The following is a 15,271-nucleotide window of genomic DNA, read 5'->3' on the forward strand; positions in this document are numbered from 1 at the left end:
GGAAGTCCTTCACTTAGATTTCATGCAAGGATACAGAACCTGATGGGCCCAGGTGATACTGGACAACTGGTGCATTCATAGCCACAGAGGTAGAAGGCAGGTAGCATGCATGTGCTGAGCTGCAATCTTCTTCCTGTAGGAAGGCCCTTGATGTGCCCCAAAGGGTGGTCACAGAAGCAGCTCAAATCCCTGGAATCTTTGTTCCACATGCTCCAGAGATTGTCTCACCTTGGATGTAGAGCAAGGGTTTTGCTTGGCAACTGGGGAGGGTGCTTGTTCCCAGGGTAACAAGATATGAAGGACTTAGGAGCCTCAGGCATTTCCCATCCACTTCTGCAGTCTAAGCTGGAGTCTTGAAGAGGCTAGAAATACAAACTTTCCATTGGTAACCCCACCTCTACCCTCAAAACCTCCAGCTGCCCACCCACCAAAAACTATTAAGGTAGGTTCAGGTGAGGATGAGTAAATCAAATCAATGTCGGTTAAAAGTGTTTATTTTTAGGGGAAAGGGGAAAGGGAGCAACACAGAGGCAACTTTTGGCATCTTCTTTCCAGGCCTTCACCTCCATGTGCTTCTCAACCCAAAGCACTGGCAGGAGGGGGCCCAAGGACAGGCTGAAGGGCCAGACAGTCACAGTCAGTCAGAGAAATCTGCACAATCCTGGAGAGGTGGGATTCAAGAGTCTGTCCCAGGCTCCTTGTCCCGGAACAGGGTTAGAGCTCAGGGGCATAGGGCTCCCCAGTGGGTGAAGGCACCCGCAGTTCAGCATCATGCCTTACCACGGTGAAGAGCCCCACCACTGCCAGCAAAGCCATCACCATGACAGCGGAGCAGATGCTAAACATGTTCCGAGTGCCTGTTTTGCGATCACTGTCATGGAGGACTAGGAGTCCCAGGCAGGCCAGTAAGTGCAGGGGCACCCGGAACCAGTTGAGTACACCAGCTTGCTCTGTCTCAGGGATCACTTTTCTCCGCAGGAAGCTCATGCTTGGAAAGTAGAGCCCACAGGCCAATTCGATAAGTAGGAAGGCGATGAAGGACTCCACTGGACTCTCCTGGCCTGGGTTGGTGGAGAAAGTCAACATGAAGAGGGAGAAGACCACGATGAGAACAGCAAGGGAGAGTAGGTGCATAGGTTGAAGGTGGTACCTCTTGGAGGTAGCGATGCGATACAAGGAAGAGCCAAGCAGGCTGGCTGCCATGAAGCTGGAGAAGATAATGCCCAGTGGGGCCCCATGTGGGTCCAGTACAGGTGTCCAGAGGAAAACAAAGATGAAAATGACACTCTCAAACAGGGCCTGTATGGTACCTAGCAGCAGCACGCGGCGGTCCGACAGGAGGCAGCGCAGGCCCCCAGCACAGGTCCTTGAGAAGGCACGCTGCCGATCATAGTTCTCTCCCCAGTTGTGAAGGGCAAAGGCCCCAGCCAGAGCCAAGAGAGGGATGGCAACCACAAAGGGCGCTACAGGCCCTAGCCCCATCCAGCAGGCCACAGCCTCAGCTGCCACACCTGCCACTACAGCCAGCACATGGTTCCAGAAGGCAGCTCGGGCAAAGGTAGCTGGGATCCACTCAGCAGGGAAGTCATGCCGATCCACGTGCTCATGGATGTACCATGCCTCGAAGGCAGAGAAGAGCAGGGCAGTGGACAGCCCACCAAGTGCTCGGCCCACCAGCAACACAAAGTAGTCCTGAGAGAGTTTGGTTAAGCAGCATAGAGAGTAAGTGAGGGAGAAGAGGACACAAGACTTCTTTCGACCCAGCCAATCCACAAGGGAGGAGGCCACCAGTCCAAAGAGTACTGTGGAGGCAAGCCCACAGACGTAGAGAATGGCAATTTGACCCTCCAGGAAGTGGTAATGCTGATAGAGTTTATAGAGATAGGGGGCCTGAAGCCAGTCAGCTGCCAAGGCCAGGAAGTAGACCTGATAGAAGTCCAGCTGAAATCGAAGGAAGGAGGGATTGCTACAGGCCCTTCCAGGGGGCTTGGCCCGGCATCTTGACAGCTCCAATCCCAGGCAGGAGGCCAGGAGAACCACAAAGACAAGGTAGGCAGTCACCAGCATGGCGGGCCCCCGGACGACCTGGGGAAAGACGGGGGTTTCAAAGTCACATCCATCGCCTAGTCAGCACTGTCAAGGGGCTGGGTGTCTAAGCAGAAGGAAGCTCCACCCTACCCCGCTGCCAACTGCACTCCCCCACCCCTCAACTCCACTCCCCCAGAGCTCAGACCGGAAGGACCAGTTAGGTGGGAGGAGTGGCCGGCCAGAGCGGTCTCCTAGGACACTGTGGGGCAGGGAGGGGTAAGGCGAAGGGAAGATGAGCATTCACCCCACCCTTGCCTGGCATATGAAAGAGGGAGTCCCTTCATTAAGCCTAGCCCCGCAAATTAAGGGGCTGCTGCCCTCTTCCCCAACAGCTTCTGCAAACTTCCTTCTATTTCCTTCCACCCTCTCTGAGGAGCCCGTTTTGCCCTCAATGTCTTGTCATCTGTCCCAGGCATTCCTCCTGCCGGCGCGGGGCTCTCAAATTCCTTCAGGGTCACGCGCGCGTATCTCAGATTCCCCATCCTCCAGGTCACGGGCAGCCCCCTGCGCTCCCTAACCCCCCCGCCCCCAGTGCCGCCACACCCGCTTGCCCCTCGCCCAGACCCTGTCTCACCTGCTGCCCCGGTCTGCGGGGACGCTCCGGACACGTCCGGCTCCAGGCCGCCCGGCCACCCTGGCCGCTGTACCTCTAGCTCCGGTTCGGGTTCCAGCAGCGCACCCGCCCCTCACAGCGTGCTTCCGGGAGCCGGGTAGGCCTCCAGCTGCCGCCATGATAGTCCTGTCACGTGACAGGGGTGCGGCACTTAAACCCCGCCTTATTCCGCCTTCCTGCCCCTACCCGCGCACCTCCGAGCGCCCGACGCTGGGTGGGCGACTGCTAGAGGTTGGGGCGTTGCTGTTCCCTGTCAATCGTCGTCCGTTACCCTCCTGTGACACCGGCTCCTGCGGCTTTCGATACCTGCGGGCCCACTCCTAAATAAAGGCCTATTTTCTATCTCTTCCTCTGTGCCGTGGGTTAGAGAACGCGACTGTACTCGGGAAAATGCCCACAGTTACGCAGAGCCCCAGGGGCTGGAGCTTCCCAAAGGAATCCACGGGTTCCTCTGTTTTCCCTCTCCATTAGAGTGACTTCCAGGCCAGAAGTCAGTAAGGCCCAGACACCTGAGGGAGGCAGTATGGTGTAAAGGACTTGGACTCTGTCTGCAGACAAAGATTCAAATCCCAACCTTGTCAGTTACCAGCTGTCTGGCCTCGGGCAAGCCATCTAACTTCTCAGTGTCCCAGTTTTTTCGTCTGAAGTCATAGGAAAGCATTGCCTAAATATAAAGGCTAAAGTTCAGCGGCAGCACAGGGTTAAGACCGCCCACCTCTTGCCACTTACCAGCTGTGTTACCTTGGAAAAGTTATTTAACCTCTCTCCATCCTTGGTATGACCTCTTCAAGATCCTACAATGGCCTTTCATCTCACTAACCATAAAAGCCAAAATCTTTATAATGGCTTACCAACGCCTCTGTTTGTTCTCTATTTCTCTGACTTCATCTCCTACTATTCTCCCTCCAGCTCCTGTACTGGCTACTACCAGAGCCTTTGCACACTGTGCCCTGGTTCTCCCAGGTATCCACATAATTCCCTTCCTCAGAGCCACCAGTTCTCCGTTCAAATATCACCTTATCAGAGAGACCATCCTTGGCCATCTTGTTCATTTTTTATTTTATTTTATTTTAATTTAATTTAATTTAATTTAATTTTATATTTTTAGGCGAGGCAACTCTTGGTTGACCTCACTGATTGCAAGGACCTTGTCATTTTATGATCTCTTATTTTTTTGGCTATCTTGTTTAACATAGCAATCTACAGTAATCTACCTGATTTCCTTCCAACTCCCTATTCTCCTTTGCTGCATTTTCTTCATAACACAATACCATCTGGCATACTATATAATTTACTTATTTACTATCTCGTCTCCCAACAGATTTTGATCTGTTTTGTTCACTTATATTTCTAGCACTTAAAACAGTTACTGGTACGTAAAAAAATCCAATAAATATTTGATGAATGAATGAATAAATTAATCCATGTAAATTACTCTAAAAAGCGCTGGCCTATGTTAGCTGTTAACATTTATCAAATGGTTATTATGTACCTAAGCTCTATTTTAAGAAGTCCCGGGCCAACAGCTATAGATGAATTATCTCCTTTAACTGTCACAACAACCCTTAAGGTAAGTACTATTATTTTCCCCCAGAGTGGGGAAGGTTAGGTAACATGTCCAGAGTCACATGGTAAGAGGTCGAGTCAAAATTAGGACTCAGATCTTTCCAATTTCATGCTCATATGGTTTCTGAGATTAAATGAGTTCACCTTGCTGCACGGGTAACTAGTAAATGTAGGTTTTCTTTACACAAAGGCTTGGAGGGTAGGAAGGTCTGGGATTACATCTCAAGAAGTACTTTCTTATGATAAAGAAAACAGCTGAGATTCATATCCAAACTCCAGAGTGCCTTCATCCCTAAATGGCAAACTTCTAAAGAGTAGGGAGGGGTAGTGGTTCCCATGCACTCATCTAGAAACACTAAGACTCAGAACTCATGATTTCTCCAAGGTCATTCAGGGAGTGAGGGCATGAGTGACCCAAATGTCCTCTATCCCAGCCCTGGACTGAAGCCCACTGAACTCATGACACCCAGTCTCTCAATTCTTGGTGGTCTTTTTTTGGGGAGTGGAGGTTAACCTGAATGAAGGCAGGGAGTGGGACAGGATGACCTTACATTCCTTGCCTTCTGTTTTCCAGGACTGAGACCAGTTTTCTCCTATTATTGAGTCGCATTCTGTTCAAAAACACCTGACAGAGAGAGACTTGAAGCAAGATTACATTGTTTTGGATTATTTTTGTTCATTTTAGGACTTATTCATAACACATTTACTCTTTAAAGTTCCCCTGGCCCCTCAGAGCTGTGAGGCACAGCTGGGAAAGATCCTAGATATGGGGAATGTGCCAGCAGATGACTGTAAAGGACAAAGGGCAGGCTATGAGTGCAATTCATCTCTAAGACACACTTCTAGTAGAGGGCAGGAAGGTCTGGGGTGTGTATGTGGGAGTCACACAGGGGAGTCTTGGCTTTCAGGGCAGGTGGGGAAGATGCTCTGAGAGTTACTAGGAACCATGCAAAGGAGCAACATTTAAAACTTTTATTATGAAAATGTTTACACATACACAAAGATAGAGAGCATAGTTCTATGGACCTCTATATACTTAATTCAACAATATCGATTTTATCACTTTGTTCTTTCTACTCCTGTCTTTTTTTATTTGCCAAAATATTTAAAATTAAATATGTCTCTTCACTTTAGCATGCATTTTTAGAAAATAAGGACCTTTTCTTACTTAACCTCACAGTTATTTTTACATCTAACAAAATCAACACTGATTCCTTGGCATCATAAATACTCAGTCCATAATTAACTGTCCCCAACTGTTTGAAAATGTCTTTTTACAATTGAGTTGTCCAAATCAGGAACCAAACAAGATCCTTATATTCCATGTGGTAGTGGTCTTTTCATGTGCCTACTCATCTTTTCCCCCCTGCCATGGACTAGTTGAAGAAATTGGGTCAGATTTCCTTTAAAATGTCCCACATTCTGGATGTGTCTTCTTACTTCCTTGTTATGTCATTTAATCTGTTCTTCCATCACAAGTATTTCCTATTAAATGGAGGTTAGCTCTAGACTTTTGATTAGAATCGTGCTCAATGTTTTTGTTTGGCAAGAGTCCTTCATAGGTGGAGCTGAGTCCTTCAGACTGCGTCGCAACAGGAGGTACATGGTGTGTGGCTGTGCCCCTTTTAGTGATGCTAAGATTCATCAGGGTATCAGGTGATGACAGTTTGATTCCTCCGTTGTAAAGTTCTCCATCAACCATCATCCTTGGTTTCCTCCATTGTAGATATTTGCTTTGATCAATTATGTCATTAAGGGTTGCAAAATTGTGATTTTTCAGATTCCATATTCTTTCCACCTTAGCTGGAATTCTTCTGTAAATAACAAGTTTCTCCACCACTTACAGCTATTTGGCTACCCTGAAATATAGTTTACATAGGATAGGCAGCATAAATGCTTAATTCTTTTTCTTTTTAATTGTCAATTTTCAGAATAAGAAGCTGGGAGAAGCATCATTTTTCAAGAGTTTTGGGCTTAGAGCTGAGTAGGGATGGATGGCCTGAATAGTGGGTGGGGAAAGGAGGGATTATTCTGAAGCTGTGTCTAGCCCTCACTCACTCCAGGGCATGGGGTGTGTGGGGGACAGACCGATACTAGAAGGCTTGTTGTCCTGGTGCTTGGACAGCAATGAGATGGGTATGTGACAGGCCTGGTGTGCAGGTAGCTGCAGGGGGGAGAGAGAGAGAGAGAGAGAGAGAGAGAGAGAGAGAGAGAGAGAGAGAGAGCGAGCGCCAGATATGGGTAGGCAGAAAGAGAAGTAGGAAGTGAACAAACAGCTAGACGCAGAGACAGGAAGAGAGATAAACACAGAAAGGGAAACTAAATGAGAGATCATGAATGAAATGCACCCAGGAGCAGAATAGGACAGAAAAGGATAGAAATATGAGAACTGAAAGACAAAGAAAGAAAATAGACATAAAGACACAAATTGAGACGGGGAAGGGGGAAAGAAAAAGACATATATGTTAAGTAGATTTTAAATTATAAAGGGAAATAGAGAAAATTAGAAGGATAGAAAGTGAAAAAAACCAGATGTCAAGACACAGGTGAAACCAGAATGCCCCAGTGATAGAGAGTAAGAAGGAAACAGAAATAAAGGAAAGTGACATAGAAAGAATAGAAGGAAAGATAAATTGAAGGATAGAGATAAAAAAGGAAAGAACAGGGTCCTAGAGAAGGAGGGTGAGAAAGAGAAGATTGAAAAAAACTAGTGTCAGAGAACTTGAGAAATGTGGAGGGGGGCTCAGAGGCTCTCAGCTTAGGATCTAGTGCTGGGTAGCCCTGTGTGAATGGAATCATTGGGAACCTGAGTCAAGGGTTCCCAGTTTCCTTCACCCCCATGCCAGATAAGCAGAGATATCGCAGATGGAATTAATCCTGGAAGATTGAGGTCATGAGGCTGGGTAAGCACTCAGAGATTTGAAAGACAAAACAGCCAGACAGAGAACGCCAGGTTTTTAGAAGCAAAGGACTATGTAAGATGCCATGATATCCAAGGGGAGGGAGGAGCCAGAAACCCTCTGTTCAGCCTCCTCTTCTGGTCCAAGAACCACTGACCATCTTCACTTTACTTAAGATGAGAGGTAAGAGGTCAAGAGACTCTTGGGTCAGTTGGGGATATGGGCAGAGGTCCAAGGGGTAAGAAATGGCTCCTTTCAAAAGGATTCTCCTACCACCTCTAGAGGAAGAATCTACCTTATCCTTGTGAATTGCAGAGGAGTTGAGCCAAGAAGGATCTCCAAGGGAGGCTCACTAGAGGGGGAAAATGGTCAACTTGCTCACCTTCAGGGGCCATGGAGGAGGCTCTGAGAAGAAGTTTCCATTCCAGAAGTTGCAGAAGAGGAGGTTCTGGAACCAGCAAGAATATACACAGAAACTAACTTCAAAGCAGACACCTGCTCTCACCCCCAGGATTGAGGGGGAGGCCAGGGGCTCTGAGCAACCAGTTGCCTTTACCTGCCTGGATGAGGGGTCCAGGTGACCCCTTTCACTCCACCCAGAGCTTCTGCCTCCTGCCTGGGGGTTAGGGGTGGGCAATAGCCCATTTAGACTATCAGACAGTGCCTCTGGGAGGTGCGTTGTCCTCTGAAGCAGCAGCTGCAGTGGCCAATGGAGCCTGGAGTTCCCCAGGCAAGCCCTTGGCCACAGCCGTCACTGTAGCCTAAGCAGGAGCTTGGACAGGCAGCTTGGCCCTTAGAGCGAGGGTAAATGGGGCAAGGTGAGGGGTGGCAGCAGGTCGAGTGTGGACCAGAGCATGGGACACAGGAGCTGTGCGGACAAGTCGAGGGAGGACAGGCAGGGCAGGGTGAGCAGGAGCAGGAGCAGGAGCAGGGTGGTCCAAGGTTGGGACAGGAGGGGCAGGTAGCTGCGTAATAGGGATAAGCAGTACAGGAGCAGGTGGGAGGGAGACAGCCAGGGCAGGTGCAGGCACAGGCAGAAAGAGGACAGGACAGACAAGGAGAGGCAGCTGGTGGGCCGTGCCCGGAGGGTGCAGGAGGCTGTTGGTGGGTTGCCTTCTTGTTCCGAGGCCCCAGATGTAAGCCTAGAGAGAAGTCCATTAGGCTGCAGGAACAGGCAGGCTGGGGGTTGGGTGAAGGGGAGGGCAGGGATGCAGTAGGAGGGGCGGGCTGTGGGGGCAGGGGTGGAGGCAGGATTAAACCTAAGACACTGCTGAGCCTTGCTGATCCTTCAGGGAGCTCAGACCTTCCCATCCAGTGTTCCGATTTCAGGCCTGCCCGGCAATGCTCTTCAACCACCCTCCCTTCTCCACTGAAAATCCTCCAACTGCACCAGACTAGGACATGTACTTCAAATAAGATGTGCACTTTCATGCCTTCAGTCCTTTGTTCACACTGTTCCTTCTGCTTGGAGTGCCTTTCCTCTTTTTTTCCACCTGGGAGGTCCTATAGTCTCTGAAGTTTCCCCCTTTATTCAATCCAAAAATATTTCTTGAGCTCCAGGAACCTGATAACTGCCTAAGTAAGGACCCCCGCCCATCACTCTCCAGCCTTGATGGCCAGAATGGCTACTTCAGGCTCCCAAACAGTCTCTGTAGGGGACTTAGGGAAGAATAGGAGGAGGAGGAGTAGGAGGATGACGATGAGGAGGATGAGGATGAGCAGCAGCAATAGAAGTGCTCAGAGACTGAGCAAGGGATATGAGTGGGAGCTGGCAGCTGAAGGAGGACGCCTGGGTGTTTTCAGACAGGGCAAGTCCCAGGCGTGGGTGTGGGGATGCCCAGCTGTCTCTGGGAGACTGACTACCAGCTTGGACGAGACAGCTAGGTTTCCTCTCTTATGGAGCTCTGATGAAAAGTGAGGGGTAGTGAGTGAGGAGTGGGGACCAAAGCCAAAGAGGGTAAACAAACAAATATATTAGTTTATTTCAGAGCATGCAAATGGCAATGAAAAAAAAAAATGGTGATGTGATAAAAAAGTGACTCAGAGAGGTGGATCCATCAGAGGGGCAGCTAGACAGCCCCCTAACAGTCAGATATGACAGCCCTTAAGGATTTTGAGAGAGACACAATCTGTCAAGCCCTGACAGACCAGGGGAGAGCTGCCTGAGGCTGAATGGAATCCAGGAAGCTGGGTTATGGAGAAAAATAAAGCTGAGAAGGGGATAATGAGAGCTGGAAGTTGTAATCTAAAATTGGGTTATCAGGGAAAGTGCCACTGAGAAGTGACATTTCGGCAAAGACCTGAAGAAAGTGAGGGAGGAGTCATAGAGTTATCTACTGAAAGAACATTCCAGAAGAGGGACAGCAAGGGCGAAGAGTAAAGTGGAGTCATAATGATAGAGGTGGAGAGCAAGGCAGAGGCCTTGGGAGGCACGACAGGGACTTGAATCTTATTCCAAGAAAAAGGGAAAACCACTGAGGGTTTTAGGCCAGAAAGTGTAGGGTCTTCTTTGTCCTACTCCTGCCCCTGGTTAGAATGTTCTGTTTCTTGTGTAACTGGTAAAACAATTTTGGAAAACGGTTTGGCACTATCTGATAAAATTGCGATTGCCTATACATACACCGATTCTTAGTTTGGTAGCCTCGAAAATTTCTTGCATGTGTGTACTTGGAAACATGTACAAGAATGTTCTTAACGGGATTATATAGCCCGAACTAAAAACAACTCAAACATCCACTAACAGTAGAGTAAAAAAAAAAAAAAAACAAAACTGTGGTATATTCATGTAACTGAATATTATGCAACAATGAAAAAGACAATTATATGCAACAACTTGGATATATCTCGCAAACAAAGTAAGACACAAAAGAATAATACAGTATCATTCCATTTATATAAGCTTCAAAACGAGCAAAGTTAAGCAATTGTTTAATACATACATAGGTGTTAAAACTATAAAGAAAAACAAAGAAATAATGGTCACGAAAGTCAGGATGGTGGTTACTTCTTAGGGGAGGGAAGGAATTATGGAAGAAACACATGGAAGTTTCTGAGGTGTAGGCAATACTCTCATTCTTGACCTGAGTAGCAGTTGAATAGGTATTTATTTGATTCCAGTTTATTCTGTACACTGTTCATAATATATTTATATGCTCTTTCAGGAAAAGAAAATAAAAGTATCATTTCTTTTACTGCTCCATGCTGCCTCATCCAAATCATGATGTTGAAGTTAAATGCTCCTAATTCATACATCTTACATCAGACCTCAAGGACAGCAACCTTCCTTGTATTTCTGACACCTATCATTGTGTGACATATAGCAGATCCCCAAAAACTGTTTGCTGAGTTAGCTTGAATTGAATTCCCCCAACTCTCTCATCCCGTAGAGAGGCAGATAGCTGCAGAAGAGGAGGAAGCCTGCAGTGGTGAAGAGAGCTCAGGATCACCAAGACCTGGGTTCCCATTTCCTAGCTGTGTGATATTGGTCAAGTCACTTAATCTCTCTGGTCCTCAGCTCCCTCTTCTATGAAATGGGGATTATAACTGCTACCTCTCTGTACTGCTGTGTGGATTAGATAAATGAGTTATATACAAATGTATGTGCCTAGCAAATGCCTGGAACATTTAGGTACTCAACAAAGAATAGCTTACCAACCCTCTCTCCCAGTCCCACACCTTTTCTTCAAAGGAGTCTGCTAGAAGGGGCGACCAGACATCAAATATGGGCCCAGATCCTCAGGGCTCCTTGGGGCTAAGGCTGAGATGTAGTCTGGTCAAGAGCTGGCAAACAGTGAGATCTGATTGAAGCTGAACAGATCCCAGGCAGTTGGTGGGAGCTGGCAAGGGAGGTAAGACACCAGGGTCTGGGAGTTTCCATCCAGGGGAAGTCCCAGGTGTGGGTGCTGGGGTGCCAGGGTGGCCCCACCCAATGCCCTGGCCCTAGGGGATGTGGGCACAGGGAGGAAAGTGGGTCAGAGCAGGGCTAGAACTTAACCCTATTGGTCCCATGAACTTTTTGCCAGCTCTGGAGGAGACACAGCCACAAAAAAAGCCTGCTGCTTTCTCCAAAGGGCCCTCAGTTCCTTTTCTTCGGAAAGGAAGAACCTTAGAACGTTTGGGTCTAGACAGGAGGAACTGGAAGCCCCCCAGTGTACAGAGGAGAGATAACGTCCTAACTCTTGAATGGAGGTTCTGTACAAAACAGACTGCTACACCCACCCACGCGGTGGCTGGCAGACACCTGGAGCACTCACCTTACACACACTCTAGGCAACTGTGGAGGCAGGCATGTTCCTTGCTCCTCATTCCAGGAGCAGGACAGGTCAGGGCTGGATCTTAGAGGGGGTGGGGTGTCTGGTAGAACAGCTCAGAGGAGCCTCTGGTGAGACTCCAGCTGGGTAAATGCAAACATCCCTCACTCAGAGGGCTTTGCCAAAAACATGGGGCCTTGCTTTCCATGTATAATCTCAGGCCTAAACCTATAGATTTATCTTCTCTATTTGTACCTCTGTTTCCCTTTCTGGAGGAGATAAAGAAATGGATGGGATCACCAGGTGTCCCAGGGTCCCGCTTTGGCCATTAGGAGGTACTTACCATGCCTTCTTTGCAGCATATCCAAAGCTAGTTAGGAGCAGAATGGAAGGTCCCTTTTCTTTCTAGGGGAGCAGGGTGGCTGGGAGCCAGGACCCCAATTCCAGGGCCTTTGCACATACTCTTCTGTGGCCCTCCCTTCTCTCCACTCTTCCACTCACTCTTTCCCAGAAGCCTTTCTTGATCTTGGCTGGTGGAAAATCAGCTACTATCCATTCTCATAGTACCTTATGCCTCTCCACACTGGTTACCACTTGCAATTTTGTAAATTATTTGGTTAACATCTGACTACAGACTACAGGCCTGCAAGGGCAGGAACCACACCTGGGTATTTCCTGGGCCTAGCATAGTGCTTGGCATACAATGAATGCTTAATAAAGATTTGTTGAATTCATGAAAAGTACATGTTTAGAGAAGAAATTCCTAGAGTTGTTTAGGTTAGTTCTAAAATCCTGTGTTTCAAAACCAGGGCCTTATTCTATGTGGGGATCTGGGCAGCACTGAGACTGGTAAGGGCCTTCCACACACAAACTTATTCACCAGAAGGGCCAAAAAACTGGCAAGCACAGAATAGGCCTGGTACAAAGGGTGGAATTGAGCAAGTACCCAGGGCAGGGCAGGCACCAGCCTTGGCACAGAACAGGCCTAGGGGAGGAGATGAGAAAGGAGGGGAGGAAGGGAAAGGAGAAGACACGTGTTGTGCAAAACATGTTTTCATCACACCCTCCCGGGCGCCCTGGTCTCCAAACCCCGATGGCACTTCTATGCCTTAATGATGTCCTTGGGGGTTGTAACAGAGCTCCCCCAACCTCCCGCAGACATCTGCCAGCCACCTCTGAGTATGGCGTAAGACATCCTCCCTAGTACCAGACTGGGCAGGGGAAAACTACCTATTCAGTTTCCTGGTGCTGATGGGGAGAGGGCAAGAGTGAAAATTTGGGGTGGGACAATGAAGCAAAGTCAGGGCAGGTGGGACAGATGTATGTATTCTTTTCCTCTCACGATCTCTCATTCTAGTCTGCGTGATGAAGGGAGCAAAGAAGCCTATTCCTAGAGCCCCCAAGATACTATTTCTCTAAGTTGCCAGAGTGACCAAGTAGAGCCACCACAAACAGAGCAAAGCCTAGAAATAAAGATGACCCAAGAGAAAGAGAAATGAAGGGAACTCTCTTCACCAGTTTCCAGAGTGGGAGGCCCTCTTCAGAAGCCTCCTCCTGAAATCCCTGGATAGAAGACTGGCTCCATTGCAAAATGGAGAGAAGAATCTGAAACCTTCCAAATGCCTCTCTTCCTTGTTTCTTAGTCCTGTCTCAGCACTTTGTTTTGACGTCCAAACTGCTATAGCCACTAGACAGACCCCAGTCACCGGGGCCTGAGGAGGCCTGGCAATCCTGAAGGGTGGGTCTTCCTGGGCATCGCCTCCTGGCTGCTGTCCCTGGCTGGGAAACAAGGAGGCTTCCAAAAGGGCAGAGCCACAGTTACCAAGATGGATGGATAGACGAACACCCACTAGCAACAAGGACAGGGGCAGACAGACTAACCAGGACAAAGAGGAGGGCAAAGAAATGGGATTCCAGACCTCCTCTCTCTTTCTAGGCTATTCTAAGTGTTTTGTTCCCCATTTTAGTTTCCCTGTCCCCATTTGCTACCCTAATTGCATAGTCTCTGAGCTCTTGGCCTGGGGACCAGCCCCTGAACCCCTCTAAGAAGGAGAAAGGGAAGAATTGAAAGAGGAGAAACCTAGCAGGGAGAGACCCAGCACAGAGGGTGTCACGGGGCTTGGGAGGTCGTGGTTCCTGGTTTTGTGTTAAGATGCCCAGCAGCTAGGGGCCTGGGAGGGAGTGGTGTCCTCGCCTGGTTTATGAGGACAGGAGACTCATTCACTGTAAACCAAGTACAGATGTGCAGGGAGGGGCGTGGGGGAGGGGGGAATCAGGGCCACATTCACAAACCACAGCTGAGCCCGCCCTCCAGCTGCCACCCCAGGGCAGGAGGGGTTAACTTTGCAGCCTCTTGGCAAAATCCCTGCCACACAGGCAGGGTGCCATCCCATCCCAGCCTGGAAGCCTGGGTCCAACTCCCTGACACCTGCCCCTCCCACACTGCTGAGAGCTGCTCCCAGGGTAACCAAGCAAAGTCAACAGCAGCCAGGCCACCTGGGGACGGGACCCTGGAGTACCTATTCCCAGCTCTTCCCACCCCTGGAGTGAAAGGGAGGGCCTTGTCTGCCCCCCATTGACGTCTCCTGTTCTCCAGAGATAGCCACAGTATGCCCCTTCTTTCCTCCTCTCCTTCATCTGACTCTGGCTACCAAAAGTGGCCTTTTTCAGAAGGGAGGACACTTGGCCCTCAGCGTGGCAGAGAGGACAGAGCAGAGTAATTCCAGTATGGAAAATGTGATGTGATCAGAAGTCCATGTCTCCATTGCTGGCCACCCCCCGAGGATTTTTGCTGGGAAGGTCCTTTGGGTGCCTCTTTCCAGCCTAGCCCAGCCACTGCTACTGCTGCCCTTCTCCACTTTCTCACTCCCACTCCTAATCCCTGTGGGACTGCTTAAGGTTCATGCACGGAACTTAAACTTCAGACCACTTCTTTTCTCTCGCTCTGTCTTCAGTAGAATAGAGACCGATACCCTGGGTTCCCATTCTAGGGCTGACAGTCTGTGGTGGTCACGATGATGTCAGAGAATGTCTCTCTCAGACACTACTAACACTGATTCTGGGTGAGCATGCGCACGCGCGCATGCGCGCACACACACCCAGAGTCAACCACATTCGTGGCGCATCTACCAGGCAGGCAAGCGCTGGTTAAGGCAGACACACACCCTGGGCTAGGGCTTTCTCCCTCACACCCAGCCCAAGGCTCCTCCCACTCCCAGCACAGTTCCTCTTGCCCTCCTCCCCAACCTCTCCCCCTCCAGATCCAAGCCTAAAGATGGGGATAACTTTGGCAGCCAGGGAGCCAGCTGCCCTAACTCCTGGAGCTTATTCAAGGCAGGGTGAAAGGGAGGAGGTGTTTGAGCCCAGGCCTCAGCACTCCCCACAATCTCCACTAGTTAAACCAGTTTGCTCCTGGAACCAAAGGACCATCTAGGGTAGGCAAGGGGAAGCAGAGTTTACTTTGCTCTGCAGACGAAGGCTAAGCAAAGGGCAAAGACTGTGGCATCTGCTCTGGCATACCCCTGCCCTATCACTCCACCCCTTGGAGTAGGCTCCCATTGCCTACTCTGGGGAGGTACCAGAGACTGGCCTCATTCAACCACAGCCTGACCAGAGAACTCAACCAGTACCCTCAGATGGCAGGAAGGGGGAAAGCGCCAGAGAGAAAGGGTGGCATCATGGGCCCAGGACACTGACCTCTTCTGCCAGCCTTGCCCGGCCTCCCCGGGATGGAGCCACGGAAGCCCAGCAAATGGGAGGGGCAGAGAGACCCAGGCGTCCTGAGCCGCCCCGCCCAGCCCCCCTCCCACCACCCCCCGCCCCCCAGCCCCAGGGCACCGAGGAGGGAGCCGGGC

The 15,271-nt window shown here is 49.6% G+C and overlaps 1 protein-coding gene and 1 long non-coding RNA gene across 2 annotated transcripts; both read right to left on the reverse strand.

Annotated features, from left to right (window-relative positions):
* Positions 1-476: 476 nt before the first annotated feature.
* MFSD5 (major facilitator superfamily domain containing 5) lies at positions 477-2,841 on the reverse strand. Its single transcript, XM_016142718.2, has 2 exons — positions 2,663-2,841; positions 477-2,085 (listed from the first exon to the last, which is right to left on the reverse strand). The coding sequence occupies exon 2, from the start codon at positions 2,065-2,067 to the stop codon at positions 715-717; it is 1,353 nt and encodes a 450-aa protein (XP_015998204.2). The 5' UTR covers positions 2,068-2,085; positions 2,663-2,841; the 3' UTR covers positions 477-714.
* A 2,392-nt stretch (positions 2,842-5,233) lies between these two features.
* LOC107509849 lies at positions 5,234-15,211 on the reverse strand. The gene is made up of 3 exons (XR_001596667.2): positions 15,114-15,211; positions 7,550-7,615; positions 5,234-6,126 (listed from the first exon to the last, which is right to left on the reverse strand). It is a non-coding gene; the product is annotated as an uncharacterized LOC107509849 (long non-coding RNA).
* Between the last annotated feature and the right edge of the window lie 60 nt (positions 15,212-15,271).

Source organism: Rousettus aegyptiacus, unplaced genomic scaffold, assembly GCF_014176215.1.
Source record: "Rousettus aegyptiacus isolate mRouAeg1 unplaced genomic scaffold, mRouAeg1.p scaffold_m13_p_2, whole genome shotgun sequence".
Classification (NCBI taxonomy): domain Eukaryota; kingdom Metazoa; phylum Chordata; class Mammalia; order Chiroptera; family Pteropodidae; genus Rousettus; species Rousettus aegyptiacus.

Coding starts and splice junctions, on each gene's coding strand:
- MFSD5 (XM_016142718.2), bottom strand. CDS start 2,067: ATGCTGGTGACTGCCTACCTTGTCTTTGTGGTTCTCCTGGCCTCCTGC.